Source organism: Agrilus planipennis, unplaced genomic scaffold (genome assembly GCF_000699045.2).
Source record: "Agrilus planipennis isolate EAB-ADULT unplaced genomic scaffold, Apla_2.0 scaffold187, whole genome shotgun sequence".
Taxonomy (NCBI): domain Eukaryota; kingdom Metazoa; phylum Arthropoda; class Insecta; order Coleoptera; family Buprestidae; genus Agrilus; species Agrilus planipennis.
In genome coordinates this window covers 583434-597850 of record NW_020442446.1, presented here as the reverse complement: position 1 = coordinate 597850, position 14417 = coordinate 583434, and the positions used below count along the sequence as shown (strand labels likewise).

Sequence of the window (14417 nt, the reverse complement as noted above, 5' to 3'; positions counted from 1 at the left end):
GGGACACCCTGTATAATATCCAGTAATGTCTCATGTTTACGCGTACCTATCATTTTATATAATCTTACTATAATATTTATAAAAGAACTTCTAGCTTGTTGAAATAAATAAATAAAACAAAAAAAAAAGTAGGAGAATGAAAACAACTTTTTTAATAAAATGGCAAGCAGGAGCTTTGCAGGTATTTAACCGCAAAAGAAAAACAATACCCTCATTCAATTTTTGACTATTAAAATATCACTTCTTCCAAAAAAAAAAGAACAAAACAATTTACAGTTAAGGGTTCAAAAATCAATATTTATTAGCATTTGCTCCACTTTTATCTTTCCTTAACATAATGTTTCTATGTAAACGTTATCCCTAAGGGTGGCAATTTTATTAAATAAATGTTTCACCTTTTTACAATTAGACCTATTTACACAATATATTTCTCATATGCTGTAGTTAGTTGTACAAAAGTAACAAAGTATGAGTACCTAAACATGCAAATATAAATGCAAAAAGGTAAACTTTGCCGCATTTTTCTTAGTATCAGTTATGATTTAATCTTAATTAGCATGATTAAAATATAATTTAACATGATTACAAAGTAATTTGATGTAACATTCTAGAGGTTTCGTGCAAAACTTCTTGTTCAAATTGTACAATACTAACTTGAGCGCTGGAGGTCGTTTTATAGTACATTCTTAAGGCACAATAAAATGTTAAAAAAGTGGTTTTGCGATGTTTCTAGAATATATATACAAGTTACAAGAATATATTTATATGTACCTAGTTATAAGTCATAATTCGAGCCTAGCGGGGTGGTATATTTATTAGGTACAAAAATAAATTGCTTTATGGGGCATTCAAGTATTACATAAGCAGGCGTAGGGATGGAAGAGTTCAATTTTTTTTTTATTTTTACTGACAGAATAAGAGCGGAGGGGAACAGACAGATAAAAAGTACAAAGTAATTAATAACTTTAAATGAGAAACATGTTTTGATTTTTTGCCTTATGTCTCTGGTTGTTACGTCATTTACTAATTCCATTAAACTTATTTTGGAAGGTTTGAATAGAAGGTCCTGTAATATCATCCAAAATTAGAAATTACTGTTTAATGACATTATACACATCACTAAATTCCTTTCCAATGATACATTCTCTACATTTTTATAAAAAAACTTAGGGTACATCAATAGGCTCACCTACATCCCCTTTATATGCTGATGTGACGAGTGATTTAGAGAATTAATTCTTATAAGCATTAAATACTAAGTTCAATTGCACTCCTTTGTTCTATTATGGGTATGATGATGATACAATCCTATGTGCACCATCCAAGTCAATTGAGGATATTTTGAATGTTTTCAATAGTAACCATCAGTAACTTCAATTTACATACGAAATTCAGAATAATAATTGCATTTTCTTGGACACTACTATCACCACAATCATCATAAAAGTAACTTTATAAACTGGTTCTTCAAACCTACCTCATCAACTGAAAAAAATGCGGAACTTACAGAAAGTAATACGACTCTACAAAACAAGAAATTAAGTAAATGTTTGTACGTTCGACAGTTCACCGTTTTCGAGAAAAACGTATTGGAACAATATGATCCCTCTTTTCACGGTCAATTTGTTATTGTTATATTATCGGAAATTGCCGATATAAGGGGCCATTTAGGAGGGAATAGAGGAGGATGGAAACCGAGCAAGAGACTTACTCAAGCAATCGAATTACACCAACGTTTCAATTTATTTCTAGACTTTGTAGAAGACAACCCCCAAAGTAGAACACGCGAAATGGCACCGGATATTGAAAATCAATAAAAATATGCTTTTGTAATACTTGAACGATCTCTTACAACATATTCGATCTTATTTTAGATACATATGCGCTATATAATACTAAATTTTTTTTCAAGAAAGATATACATGTAGGTGTAATTAATTTGTCATTTCTTTTATAATGCTATTTGCAATAACCAGTCTTTGAATTTCGGAAGTACCTTCGTATATTTCTGTTATCCTCGCATCTCTGTAATGACGTTCTGCTGGCATATCTGACACATATCTAATGAAAATAACAATTAAATAAATGTAATTACACCAAAATAATTTTATACTTACCCCATTCCTCCTAATATCTGTATACATTGATGACTCAAAAAAGTAGCTGCTTCGCTGGCAGCAAGTTTGGCCATAGCGGCTTCTTTGGTGTAGGGTTTATTATTGTCTTTTAACCATGCAGCTTTCCACGTTAATAATCTTGCTGATTCTAATTGTACAGCCATATCTGCCAGTTTATTTTGGATTGTTTGTAATTTTAAAATAGACTTTCCAAACGCTAGACGTTTTGATGCATACTCGACGGCGCATTCTAGTGATGCCTGAGCAATTCCCAACGCTTGACTGGCAATACCTATTCGCCCAGCATCTAAAGTCATCATTGCGATCTGTATGATAAAAAAGTTATTGTAAATAAATCTCAGTAGAAGATTTATAAGAAAAAGGCTCATTTAAAAGCTACAAATTGGTAGTGTAAAGGTTTTTCCTTGGTGAAAAATTGCGTTACCTTCATTGATGTGGAGGAGAATAGTGGAGAGGGCTCGCTTATGCGAAACTGACAAATGTCAAGGAGACCTAATACAATTAAATTACCTTAAATTTTTACTCGCCTAGAACTTATGCATTTGAACGTAACAAATTAAATTGGCCTTATAGCGCAACATTAAGAACCTGGCTCTCTTCTGTTAATTAAGAAGATGGTTTTAAGACAAAAGTATTTCAATATTTAAAAATACAAGCTTCAGAAAACGATTATTTGAAAGATGTTACATTGATTTTTGATTCAATGACAATACAAAGCTCTATTGTTTGTGATATGTGAATTATGGTGGTATTGCTAATACTACTGATGAAGAATTGGCTACTGAGGCTCTAGTTTTTGAAATTGTTTCATTCACTACGAAATTTCAATGTTCCATAGCGTCTTTTTTTGTTAACCAAATATCTGCTTCTTTACAACAAAATTTAATACTATTAGAGATCCAAAAATTACATGTGATGGTTGTACTACTAATATTAAGACGTTAGCATTGCTATGCTGCAATTTATCTGCAGATATTAAACCGAAATTATACGTTATAGAAGAAAGACCTTTGGTATAGGATTTCTTATGAATATAAGTAGTTTTGATAAGCTTGCATTAGAAATGTTAAATCTTCAAATGCCTACAATTTTGTGAGAAAATAATTCAATAAGTTTTTGCCACATCCGAATACAATTAGCAAAAGGTACTCATCAGTGAAAGGTTCTCCAGGATACACATATAAAGCATTTCGAGCAATTAAGATTAAAGCTAAGCAACAAAAAACACCTTGGAAGAGAACTGGTCTGTTCATTAATTATGGATGAAAGGTCTATACGAGAACACACTGATTGAAATAGGACAGTAAATATAGGATATACTGATTTTGAAGTGCATATGGACAGCGACTGGTAGGGGTAGATGTCTACTGGAAAATTCCAAATGCATACTTTCTAATTAATTCAATGAGCTCCTCAGAAAAAGCTGAGAACATACGTCACCGATCTGGAAATAACTGTAATTCTTCAGCACTACTATTTAGGCATAATCATTATAGTAATCACGTGTTTCCGAATTACAATCAATAGAATCTTCATCTATAATAAGCTTAGAAACCATTCCAAATGTACATTCATATTCGTTACATGACAATAAAGAAAGAAATTTTGAACCGTTTTGTACAAATGAACCACTGAATCATTCTTCAACTGAACCACCCGCTATTTTAACTCGTGTGCTTGCAACACCAACTATAAATCTAGTTACAATCAGCTTTGAAGATGTAGTAGCGATGATGTCGTATGAATATTGCTTTGCTACGATATGAGCTACAGTACGAGATCCAGTGCTCGTAATTATGATAGTCTGAATGGGTATGCAACAATGATAGGGTCACTGCCTGGTCTCCTTGTGAGCTACACAACTAAGAATCGAAAGTGTAGATTGTGCGACAAAGGTATACCAAATATGACCATGATTGTCGTCTGAATTTTTTCGATACAGCCAAACCAATGGAAGCTGAATAATAATATATTGAAATCAAACAATGTAAAAATTGGAGTATTTATCACCGACAATTATATTTCAAGTCCTTGTGCTCTCAGGAATAAAATGAACCGCTCGTTCGTGAAGCAATCAGATAGGAATCATACGTGTAAAGGCGTAAAAAATCTATTATATAAAACTGCTAACAAAAAAGAAATCAGCAGATTAACTGGTGATGCGATACAATATTTACATCGTTGTTTCACCTATGCGATACCTTACCATGCATATGATAATTATAACAATTGTGGAGAATGGTGCGGATATCGCAAAGACCCCGAATATTATACCCACACAACAACAATTCTACCCGAAAAATTTCAGAACGAAGGTCTTCGTCAAGAATTAATAAAAATTTTTGAGCAACTAAGCAATAGCGTGGCCAAATTTTGTACACTGGCATCAACTCAAGCCAATAAAACCTTGAATGGAATCAGCCAATCAGAATCTTATGATTGTAGGGTTGCATGTGCGGTTGGTCAAAAAAATCGTAGGCATCAGTATATTCAAGATATATTGAAAAACGCTAGTAGAAGTGTCGACACTTGACAAAGTACATACAACAAATGGAAAAATCGCATTGAGTAAGAGCTTTAAAAGCAAAAACGCCGAAGTTCAATAAAACCCGTCAATTTTTGAAAAAAGTGCGTACTCAAACATTCTAAGGAATTAGTTGAAGAAAATAAGTATGAAAGTCATATTGCCTTATTAACAATACATGTAGAAAAATCTATTAATTGTAATCCTAGCAATGCTGACTTCGTGCAACTTTCTTTCAACATTAACTTTGGACATACAAATCAAACAACAGTTTTCTTCGATTAAGAAGTGTACAGGAGCCGAATTTTCTACGGCTTGTTATCCAAAGACGTTAGATGTTTAGCATATAAGTATGCTGTTGCTTGTAAAGTAAAATATGCTCAAAAGTGGAATGAAATGAAACGTGCTTCCGTAAACTGGCTTTCAGGCTTCCTAAAAAGACATCGGAAACTCTCTCTACGGACGCCAGCGGCAACGAGCCTCAGAAGGGCCACAAGTTTCGATGCTTACAACATTGATCAATTTTATAACAATCTGGATGAAGTTTTTAAAAGGTATAAGTTTGAGGCACATCAGGTGCGGAATGTAGATGAAACCGGCGTCACCACAGTACAAAAATCGCCAAAAATTAGCAGAAAAGGGCACAACAGTAACCATTGAGTTTGCGGTAAGCGCCAGTGGAAACTCCATCTCCCACTATTCGTGTTCCCTCGAGTCCATTCCAAACCTTACTTTATTAGAGAAGGACCACCTGGTTGTCTCGGAGCTGCTCACCCTAGTGGATGGATAACAGTCTATTTTTTTAGAATGTGTGAAACACGTACAGGCTTCTGCAGACTCTCCTGTATTAGTACTCTTAGATAACCACATTTCTCATTTGTCAATAAGTACTCTAGACTTTTGTAAAGCAAATGGAATCGTCTTTTTTTCCTTTCCACCCCAAAATTTACAATACAATAATCAGCTTTCAACGACAAGGAATTCAAGAACATGTTGTGTCGGAACTCCTGAAAAACGGCTCCCAGGTACAAGTCAAATCAGTTTAATCACCCCCGAAGAAGTAAGACCATATCCGAAAAAATAATAGGCAAAGAAAAAAAGGAAAATCTCTCATCCTTACGGATACTCCGATTAAAGGAAGAAGAAGCAAGGGAAGCTAAAAACAATAAAAACCTAAATGCGGCAAAAAGAATCTCAACGTCATGGTGAAGACGATGATTGTCTTTGTAGTATTTGTTTTATGTCATATTTCGAAAGTAAAAGCGGAGAAGGCTGAATTCAAAGTACAGAGTATAAAAAATGGGCTCATGAACGCTATGGAGGGAACGACCCATTCTATATCTGTATGCACTGTTCGTCTGATTTGTCTAATCAGCGCGATTCCGATAGTGATTAGTTCTAGAGTTTTACTACAGATTTCGTTTGTTTATGTAGTACACCTGTTTGTTTTTGAAAAAGTTATTTGAAATAAACTTTCCATGCTCATTGTTTTGCCTATTTTTTGTGTTTCTGCGAGTACATAATTTTGTATGTGTAACAACTTACCCTAACTCAGTAACAACTTGACCCGCAGTGGGTCAAATTGTTACATATTGCCGAGTAACATAATACTGATAATCTCTGTGACCACTAAACTTCTATAAAACGCAAAAAAAACCAGGACATCTCTATAGGTACACTTAATTCATGTTAAAAAAGTCACAAAAAAAATGTAGTTGAAATGTAACAACTAGCCCCGGTCTCCCTTACTTTAGAGGCTATGTACAACAGTTCTGAAAAACTGAAAAATAACTTATCATCATATGTATAACCATTAAACAGGCCAAGACCTGCTCGTGTCCTATCGCCTTTACAGAGTGTTATACTATTATATTTTGTTTATGTTTGATCTCGTTGTTGTACGATAATGCTCGTACCATAACCTTTTGTTGGCAACTAGCGACACTCTCGCCTCGACTCTTACTGTTTTATCATCGTTGAGTTGTTTTGTATGTAACCAGTGTTCCTTTATGTATGTTTCATTTATTACTTGCCAACATTTTTCTTAGAACAATTAACTTAACTTCCCATGCGTCAAAAATCTTAATTAGAATTGTACAGATGTGGATATAAAAAAGGGCGGAAGAACTATTAAGGGAAGATCAATTTGGGTTTAAAAGAAATAGAGGAAGGAGGGGGGCCATTTAAGCTTTACGGGTAACAATAGAGAAAGCGACAGAAAAAAGAAAGAGGGCGTACATAGAATTTGTAGATTTAGAAGAAGCTTTTCACAATGTTAAATGGGATAAGATGATAAATACAGGGCTTGTCCGGAAAGTAATAGGACTGAGTCGATTTAAAAAAAATTATTTAGCCAATCGTTACAATTCTTTAAAAACATTCAAAATAGCCTCCTTCTGCGTCGAAGCAGCGCTGCCAGCGCGATTTCCAAGCATTGAAGGCAAGTGGTTTAAGGGTGGGGGCCGTGTTGGTGCAGTTTAAAACAATGGCAAACGCGTAATAGAATATTTCAACCAACAAACCACTAATGATTAATGTCACTATCATTCGAATTGGAAACGATGGCGGTAGTGAATGCTTTGCGATTTTTTTGAGTGTACGAGGGTGGATTGATAAGTTTCCGGCCTAACCAAGAGATGACGCCACTAGGCCTACCTTGAGGTGACATTCTATAGTACCATCCTTGGATAGCTTGTAGCTATAGTTTCAGCCCGATCTCCTTGCTAGTGTAGGTTTGACAGCACGCTGAACAAGACGCCTCTGTGGTTTTCGTAAAAATGGAAAAGCAGGAAAATCGTGCTGTCATCAAATACTTTTATTTGAAGGGGTTAACGCCGAAGGAAATTAAAAAAGAGATGGACTCAACACTGGGGACATCCTCCCCGTCATATTCAACCGTTAAGCAGTGGGTTTCCGAGTTTAAAAAGGGTCGTGTGAGCACCTCTGATGGGCCTCGCTCAGGACGCCCCGTTGAGGTCACAACTCCAGATATGATCGAAAAAATTCATCAAATAGTGCTGGGAGACCGCAGATTGAAAGTGCGTGAGATAGCTGAGACCTGTAAGATGTCATATGAACGTGTGCAACATATTTTGCACCAACATTTGCATATGGAAAAGCTCTGTGCAAGATGGGTGCCGCGTTTGCTAACAGTCGACCAAAAATTGATTCGAAAAAACATTTCTACCGCAAATTTGTCATTGTATAAGCGTAATCCAAGCGAATTTTTGCGTCGATTCGTAACCGTTGACGAAACGTGGGTCCACCACTACACTCCTGAAACCAAAGAACAGTCTAAACAGTGGATTGGACCAGGGGAACCAACTCCAAAGAAGGCAAAAACAATTTTTTCGGCGAACAAGGTTATGGCTACTGTTTTTTGGGATGCAAGAGGTATTATATACATTGATTACCTTGCAAAGGGTAATACTATCACTGGTCAATACTACGCAGACTTATTGCAACGTTTGAGCCACGAGGTGAAAATTAAACGACCTCATCTGGCGAAGAAAAAAATCTTGTTTCATCACGATAACGCACCAGCGCACACGTCAATCGTTGCGACGGCTAAAATCAACGATCTAAAGTTTGAATTGATGCCGCACCCTCCTTACTCTCCAGACCTAGCCCCGAGTGACTATTTTCTGTTCCCTAATCTCAAAAAATGGCTTGGCGGTAAGAGATTTGCGGACAATGAAGAAGTAATCGAAGCTGTAAATGGTTATTTTGAGGAGCTTGACGAATCAGTCTATAGAGATGGCATTAATAGACTGGAACACCGCTATGAGAAATGTATCAGCCTTGGAGGAGATTATGTTGAGAAATAAAAAAAAAAAATTTTTAAAAACCTTGTTTTTCTTGGTCAGGCCGGAAACTTATCAATCCACCCTCGTATGTCTTAGGAATACGAATAATAAAGGTTGTGACTGATTGCAACGCTCTCCGTACGACCTTCTCAAAGAAAGACTTGTTGCCTCGAGTGGGGAGGTGGTGGTTAGAAGCACAGGAATACAACATAGACATCGAATACCGACCAGGAGCATGATGACATGGAATCAGGCTGGATTACAGCCGCGCAAAACCAAGACGATGACATCTTCAGAATATGCAAGATTCTACGTGAAAATAATAAAAGCAGTGGAACTAAACACTATTTTAGTGTATACGAACATAAAAATAATAAATTGTACCGTAAACTAGAGTGCAATAAGAGTGCGTGGGTAGTGCCCAAAATGACGCGAATGCAGATCTGTCGCTTCTACCATAACGAGTCCGGACATTTCGAGACACAGAACACTGTCGATAAGATCAAAGTCAAGTATATAAACGCTTACTTAAGTTGCATGTATTATAAGGGCAATACAACTAAAAGACAAGGCACATTACACAATGTCCAAAAGCAACCAATACCCTTTCATACACTCCGCGTGGACCACGTGGGGCCGTTTGAAACCAGTCCGAGAAAGAACAAGTACTTGTTGGTAATTGTGGACGCATTCACGAAATTCGTCATTATCGAGCCAGTGCACGAAAACCGAGTCTATAGTGAAGATTCTAACAGACTTATTACATTTGTTTGGAGCTTCGCAACGACTAATCAGTGACCGTGGCGGTGTCTACACGTCACAAACTTTCAAAACGTTTTGCACAATCTATGGTATAAAGCACATCCTTAACGCTATTGCCACTCCACGTGCAAATGGACAGTGTGAGCGATACAATAAGACGCTACCTTGGCTGCTACTACGGCAGGACAGCCTGGCGAAAACTGGGACCTTTTTGTGAAAAAGATACAAGTCGCTTTAAACACTACAATTAACAAAACGATAAACGCGACGCCTATGGAATCATTGATTAGTTATCGTTCAATTTCTCTAGCTGAATCAGTACTGGTAACGGCAGTCGAAAACGAATTGGAACGACTGAATCTACCCGGCTTACGTGAAGAAATTAGTAAACATATAACGAAACAGCAGAAAAGGCAGAAGGAATATTACGACAAGTCATAACGAAAAGTTACACGTTTTAAACTAAGTGACGTGGTAATGGTGAAAATCACAAGTGAAATAGCGACCGGCTCAAATCGCAAGTTGAACCCAAAGTACAAATGAACCGATATAAAGTACAAGATTTGAGGGAACAATACAAAAAGACTTCTACAGCCATGGCAGCTGAACGGTTGAAGCTCTGGGAGGGGGTTATCAACCAACAATGGTAGTGAACCCTAACGAGAAAAGTCGAGTTAATAAACAAACCGTATTCCGTTAACCGTATAATATTGAAGTAGTTTTGACAAAATGAAAAGTAGAGTTGCGTACTCTAAATGTAAACGAGATGACGAAATCAAAAGTAGAGTTGCGTATTCTAAATGTGAACGAATTGACAAAATCAAAAGTAAAGTAGACTAACCAAGAGTAGAGTTGCGCACTATACCTGTGAGAGAGATTACATCAATATTTCAGCGTGGTAATGAAAAAAAAAAGGGGGGGGGGTTAATAATAAAATAATAAATGTTACGTCTACTTTACGAATGTCTGTAGCACTGCGTACGCTCAGGTATTAAGACAAGCGATGTATAAGAGTTTTAGTCTACAACAAATGGTCGGAGAAGCGTACTCCCGAAGAAAACTAAACAACTGACCTGCTTAAGAATTACATTATTACGCCAGCCGTGTAGAAGATTGCGACCTTCATGTCCATTCCATTCTGACCACATAGTCTGGGGACAGACTAATCGTCAGAAAGGCCGAATGTAAGGAATGTTGGAAAGAGTGTTTAAGTAACTAGGGAATGTCACCTTTGCCAATTTATCTTATATAAACATTCAACCTTATAAAAAATCATTCTTGCTCAATCTTTCATATAATAAACATCTTAATCAAATACAACCTTACTCTATTCAGTAACATTTTTTTGTCCTTCGGCCCAAATATTCAAATCAGTGACACAATTCGCAGAAAAGTACTTCGACTTCGAAAGAAAATCAATCAGTACTTATCATTTTACAATTGAAAGCATCTGTGTATTTCTTCGGGTGATGGCTGCTTATCATCGCAATTCTGTGAATGGGCTGTTGACAACGTGAATAAAGCAGATTTTCAAAAAGGAAGAAATTAGGTTAGTGTCCACTATCATATATTTTCAATCTTATCTATCCATTATTTGTGCATGTTCAACCTGAACTAATTTTCCAAAATAACCAAAGTTGATAAGCTAATAAACTCTCCAGAAAATTTAAAATCTAGTTTAACGCGCTTTCAAAACGCTTTTGAAAAACTAAAATTAGCAACTCCGCCAGACGTTAATCAAATTGAGTTTCGTCTTACAAAAGCGGAACCGTTACTTGACGATTTCAACAAAGTCCAGACTAAAATTGAAGATATCAATTCTCTATCGGCTCTAGACACACATCAAAAAGAACGTTGTGAATTTGAAGATTTATATTTTCAAGTTTTACCTCAAGCGAAACAATTCATGTCCGAAAATCGAGCTCCGATTCAGTATCTGAAATAGAGAACAACAATAGTAGTATAAAGTTACCCACGATGTCATTATTGAACAATGGTTATTTTTCAAAGATACATTCATTTCATTAATCCATAATAATGAAACCATACCCGCTGTGCAAAAATTTCATTACTTTAGGTTATCGCTAGAGCGTGAAGCCGCGGATTTGTTAAAATCTCTAGAGTGTTCGTCATCCAATTATACTATAGCTTGGTCCTTACTTATTGATAGGTATGAAAACACACAAATATTGATTCGAAATCACATTAAGGCAATTTTCAAACTTCGAAAATTGGCCGATGGAATGACGCGAAACATGTGGGTCAACCCGTACAATCTTGGGACGTACTAATAATACATATTATTTCATCAAAATTAGATCATGTTACTCGACGTGAATGAGAAACGAAAAATAATAAATTCGTATCTTCAAAAACTGGCGTGACTTAAAAGCATTTCACGAACTTTTTACTTGACAAATGCAAATTGCTAGAAACAATAGGTTTAAATGAGGATAATTCGATAAACAAATTTATGCAAGAAAAATTGAAATCAGTCAAGGTTCATTCCGTAGTCAAAAACTCGAGTGGTCCCATTTGTTCGTTTTGTAACGACGGTCACACTATATACAATTGCAAAAAGTTTCTAGCACTTAGTGTTTCCAATCGAATCGAAGAAAGTGACATATAGTGGAAAGAGCCCACATGGCTGCCAAGCCCTGAAGACAAATGACCAAATCATTCTGATCCAGTAGTGACATCGGCAAATTTTCAAAATTACGTCCGAAACATGTCATTACAACTGTTGCCATCAATGACAACGAATTTAACATCATCAAAAGATATTCAAACTTCAATAAGCTTAGTCAGAATTGTTGCTTATTGCTTGAGGTTTTATTACAATTTAAAATCGCGAAAATCAATAGGCCTTATTATTAGCCCTCTTTCTGTTGACGAAAACGAAACAATGCTCTGCGGACATTAATAAAAATTGTTCAAGCGCAAGAATTTTCTCAAGAAAGTGACCTTACAAAAAAAATGAGGTTAACCCAAAAAGTAAATTTTTTTATCTAAGCTATTTTCTCGTCTCAAATGGGATATTGAGGGTTGGCGGCAGAATAAAGCATTCTAATTTGCTTATGATACTGCCAAATTTGCTTATGATACTGCCATTTTACCCCCAAAACATGTCTTTTCGCGTTTCATCGCACAAAGCGAACACATTCCTTTACTACATGCTAGTCCTCAAAATCTACTAGAATTAGTTCGTGAAAAGCTTTGAATTTTGTCAGCGCAAAATTTATTAAAAAGGATTGTACGTCAGTGCTCCAAATGTTTTCGTTAGATGTTTCGTTTGAGCGCCTCAGGGACTAAATATTTAATGGTAAATCTACCAGAATTGAGGGTGGATTTCTGTGGACCTATCAACATTACGGACGGGTCTGCTAGAAATCATAAATTGATTAAATCGTACGTGTGCCTTTTTATTTGTCTTAGTACATATGCTATTCATTTGGAGGTTGTCACTGATCTTTCCGCTTCAACCTTTATTGCTGCCTTACGTAGATTCTTTTCACGGCGTGGTATCAACTTGAATATTTTCAGCGACAATGGCCTCACTTTTGTCGAGCCTAATAATGAAATACATAATTTTCTCTATAAAAATTCAAACGGAATTAATATCTGACGGAGTCAAGTAGCACTTTATCCTCCCAAGAGCACCCAATTTCGGCGGTCTCTGGTTAGCTGGAGTAAAATCAACGAAACACAATTTAAAACGAGAACTTTTTAACGTAAACCTTGAAGAATTTTTAAATGTATTAAATCAGGTTGAAGCATGCCTCAACCCCCGTCCCTTATCCCCCATGAGTTCAGACCCTAATGACCCTGAACTCTTGACATCCGGGCACTTCCTGATTGGGGCCAAGATGACAACACTCCCTGAAGAAAACTTTGCTGAAACACCTTGCAACCGTCTCACTAGATACCCCCTGACCCAAAAACTTGTACAATATTTTTGGTCACGATGGTCAAAGGAATATATTTCCGAACTTTAGCAGAAAGTAAAATGGAAGCAGAACTTCCAGCAAACATTGACACCAGGTGTTGTGGTCTTAATCAAGAAAGACCATCTACCACCACTGAAATGGCAATCGGGCATTGTCGGGCTGCCAGCGTAAAAACCAGCTCTTCAATATTGAAAAGACCAGTCATCAAACTCTGCATCCTTTCAATGGATGATTAACTTCAAAGGTCTAATTGAAGAAAACAAAATGCCAGCAAGAAATCTACGTGACCGCAGCAAATTAAAGATGCCACATAGATATAATGACATTATTGTCAATAGGAAAGATTTTGCAATAATTAGAGAAACTGTAGACTTTCCTGTCTCACAAACTATAAAGACTGTATTTATAAAGATTATCAAAAAGGGTACGATTGATTATGGAATTTCTTTCAACGATGGCAATAAACTTTTGGAATATACAGACTCCGATTATGGAGGAGATTTCTAGCTTTTTAAAACACTTGCAGGCATGATCTGGTGCTGAGTGGTTGTGTCCGTATAGTATGTCGGGGTCCAGCCGAACCCCACGCGAGTAGTCACCTGTTTTTTTTACCGTGGTAAGTTTTTCATATTTTATGAACTTGTTGATGTTTTATTGCGCTAAAATGGAATCTATGTACAATAATTTATTGCATCCTTATAGGTTAAATTTATAATGAGTTCCCACGACCGCCATCCAATAAATTTCAGTCAAATTGAGTACTGCTTGAAGGAGGAGGAGGAAGTGATTGACAGTCCTTCAGAGAATGAGAAAGAAAAGGCTGTCATATGCAGAAATCATTATTCGATGTCTGCTCAAAGCGCAGTCAGTCAATGGAGTAGTGATGATTATTTCGATAAACAGGACGAGGAGGTTACCGCCTAACTCAAGCGTTAGAACTCATAGTCGTATAATAAGAGAATCTGCTGGGTCCAAAGCAAGAGAAGTTTCAAAATTTTCAGAGGTATTGACTGTATTTTCTTAAGAAGTGATAGACTGCAAGGAACTATCAAGAGAAGTACTATTAACCTTCTTTGGTTTGTTGTTAATGTCAGGGGTTCTTCGTTCTTCACACCTGAATTATAAAGACTTATGGGTTAAGGATGGTACAGGGATAGAAATTTTTGCGAACAAATTCCTTGTCATGCTAAGATGCCTTAGATTTAATGACCGTAATAGAAGAGAAGAAAAAATTTCCGAG

The 14417-nt window shown here is 36.3% G+C and overlaps 1 protein-coding gene across 1 annotated transcript in view; it reads right to left on the bottom strand.

Moving 5' to 3' along the window:
- Positions 1–276: 276 nt before the first annotated feature.
- Positions 277–14417, bottom strand: part of LOC112906402 (short-chain specific acyl-CoA dehydrogenase, mitochondrial-like) — a 39040-nt gene continuing 24899 nt past the window's right edge. The window contains exons 3-4 of the mRNA XM_025980461.1: positions 2118–2443; positions 277–2061 (exon numbers count right to left, since the gene is read on the bottom strand). Coding sequence (XP_025836246.1) covers positions 1935–2061; positions 2118–2443 — 453 coding nt within the window. The 3' untranslated portion in view covers positions 277–1934. The remainder of the gene's footprint in view (positions 2062–2117; positions 2444–14417) is intronic.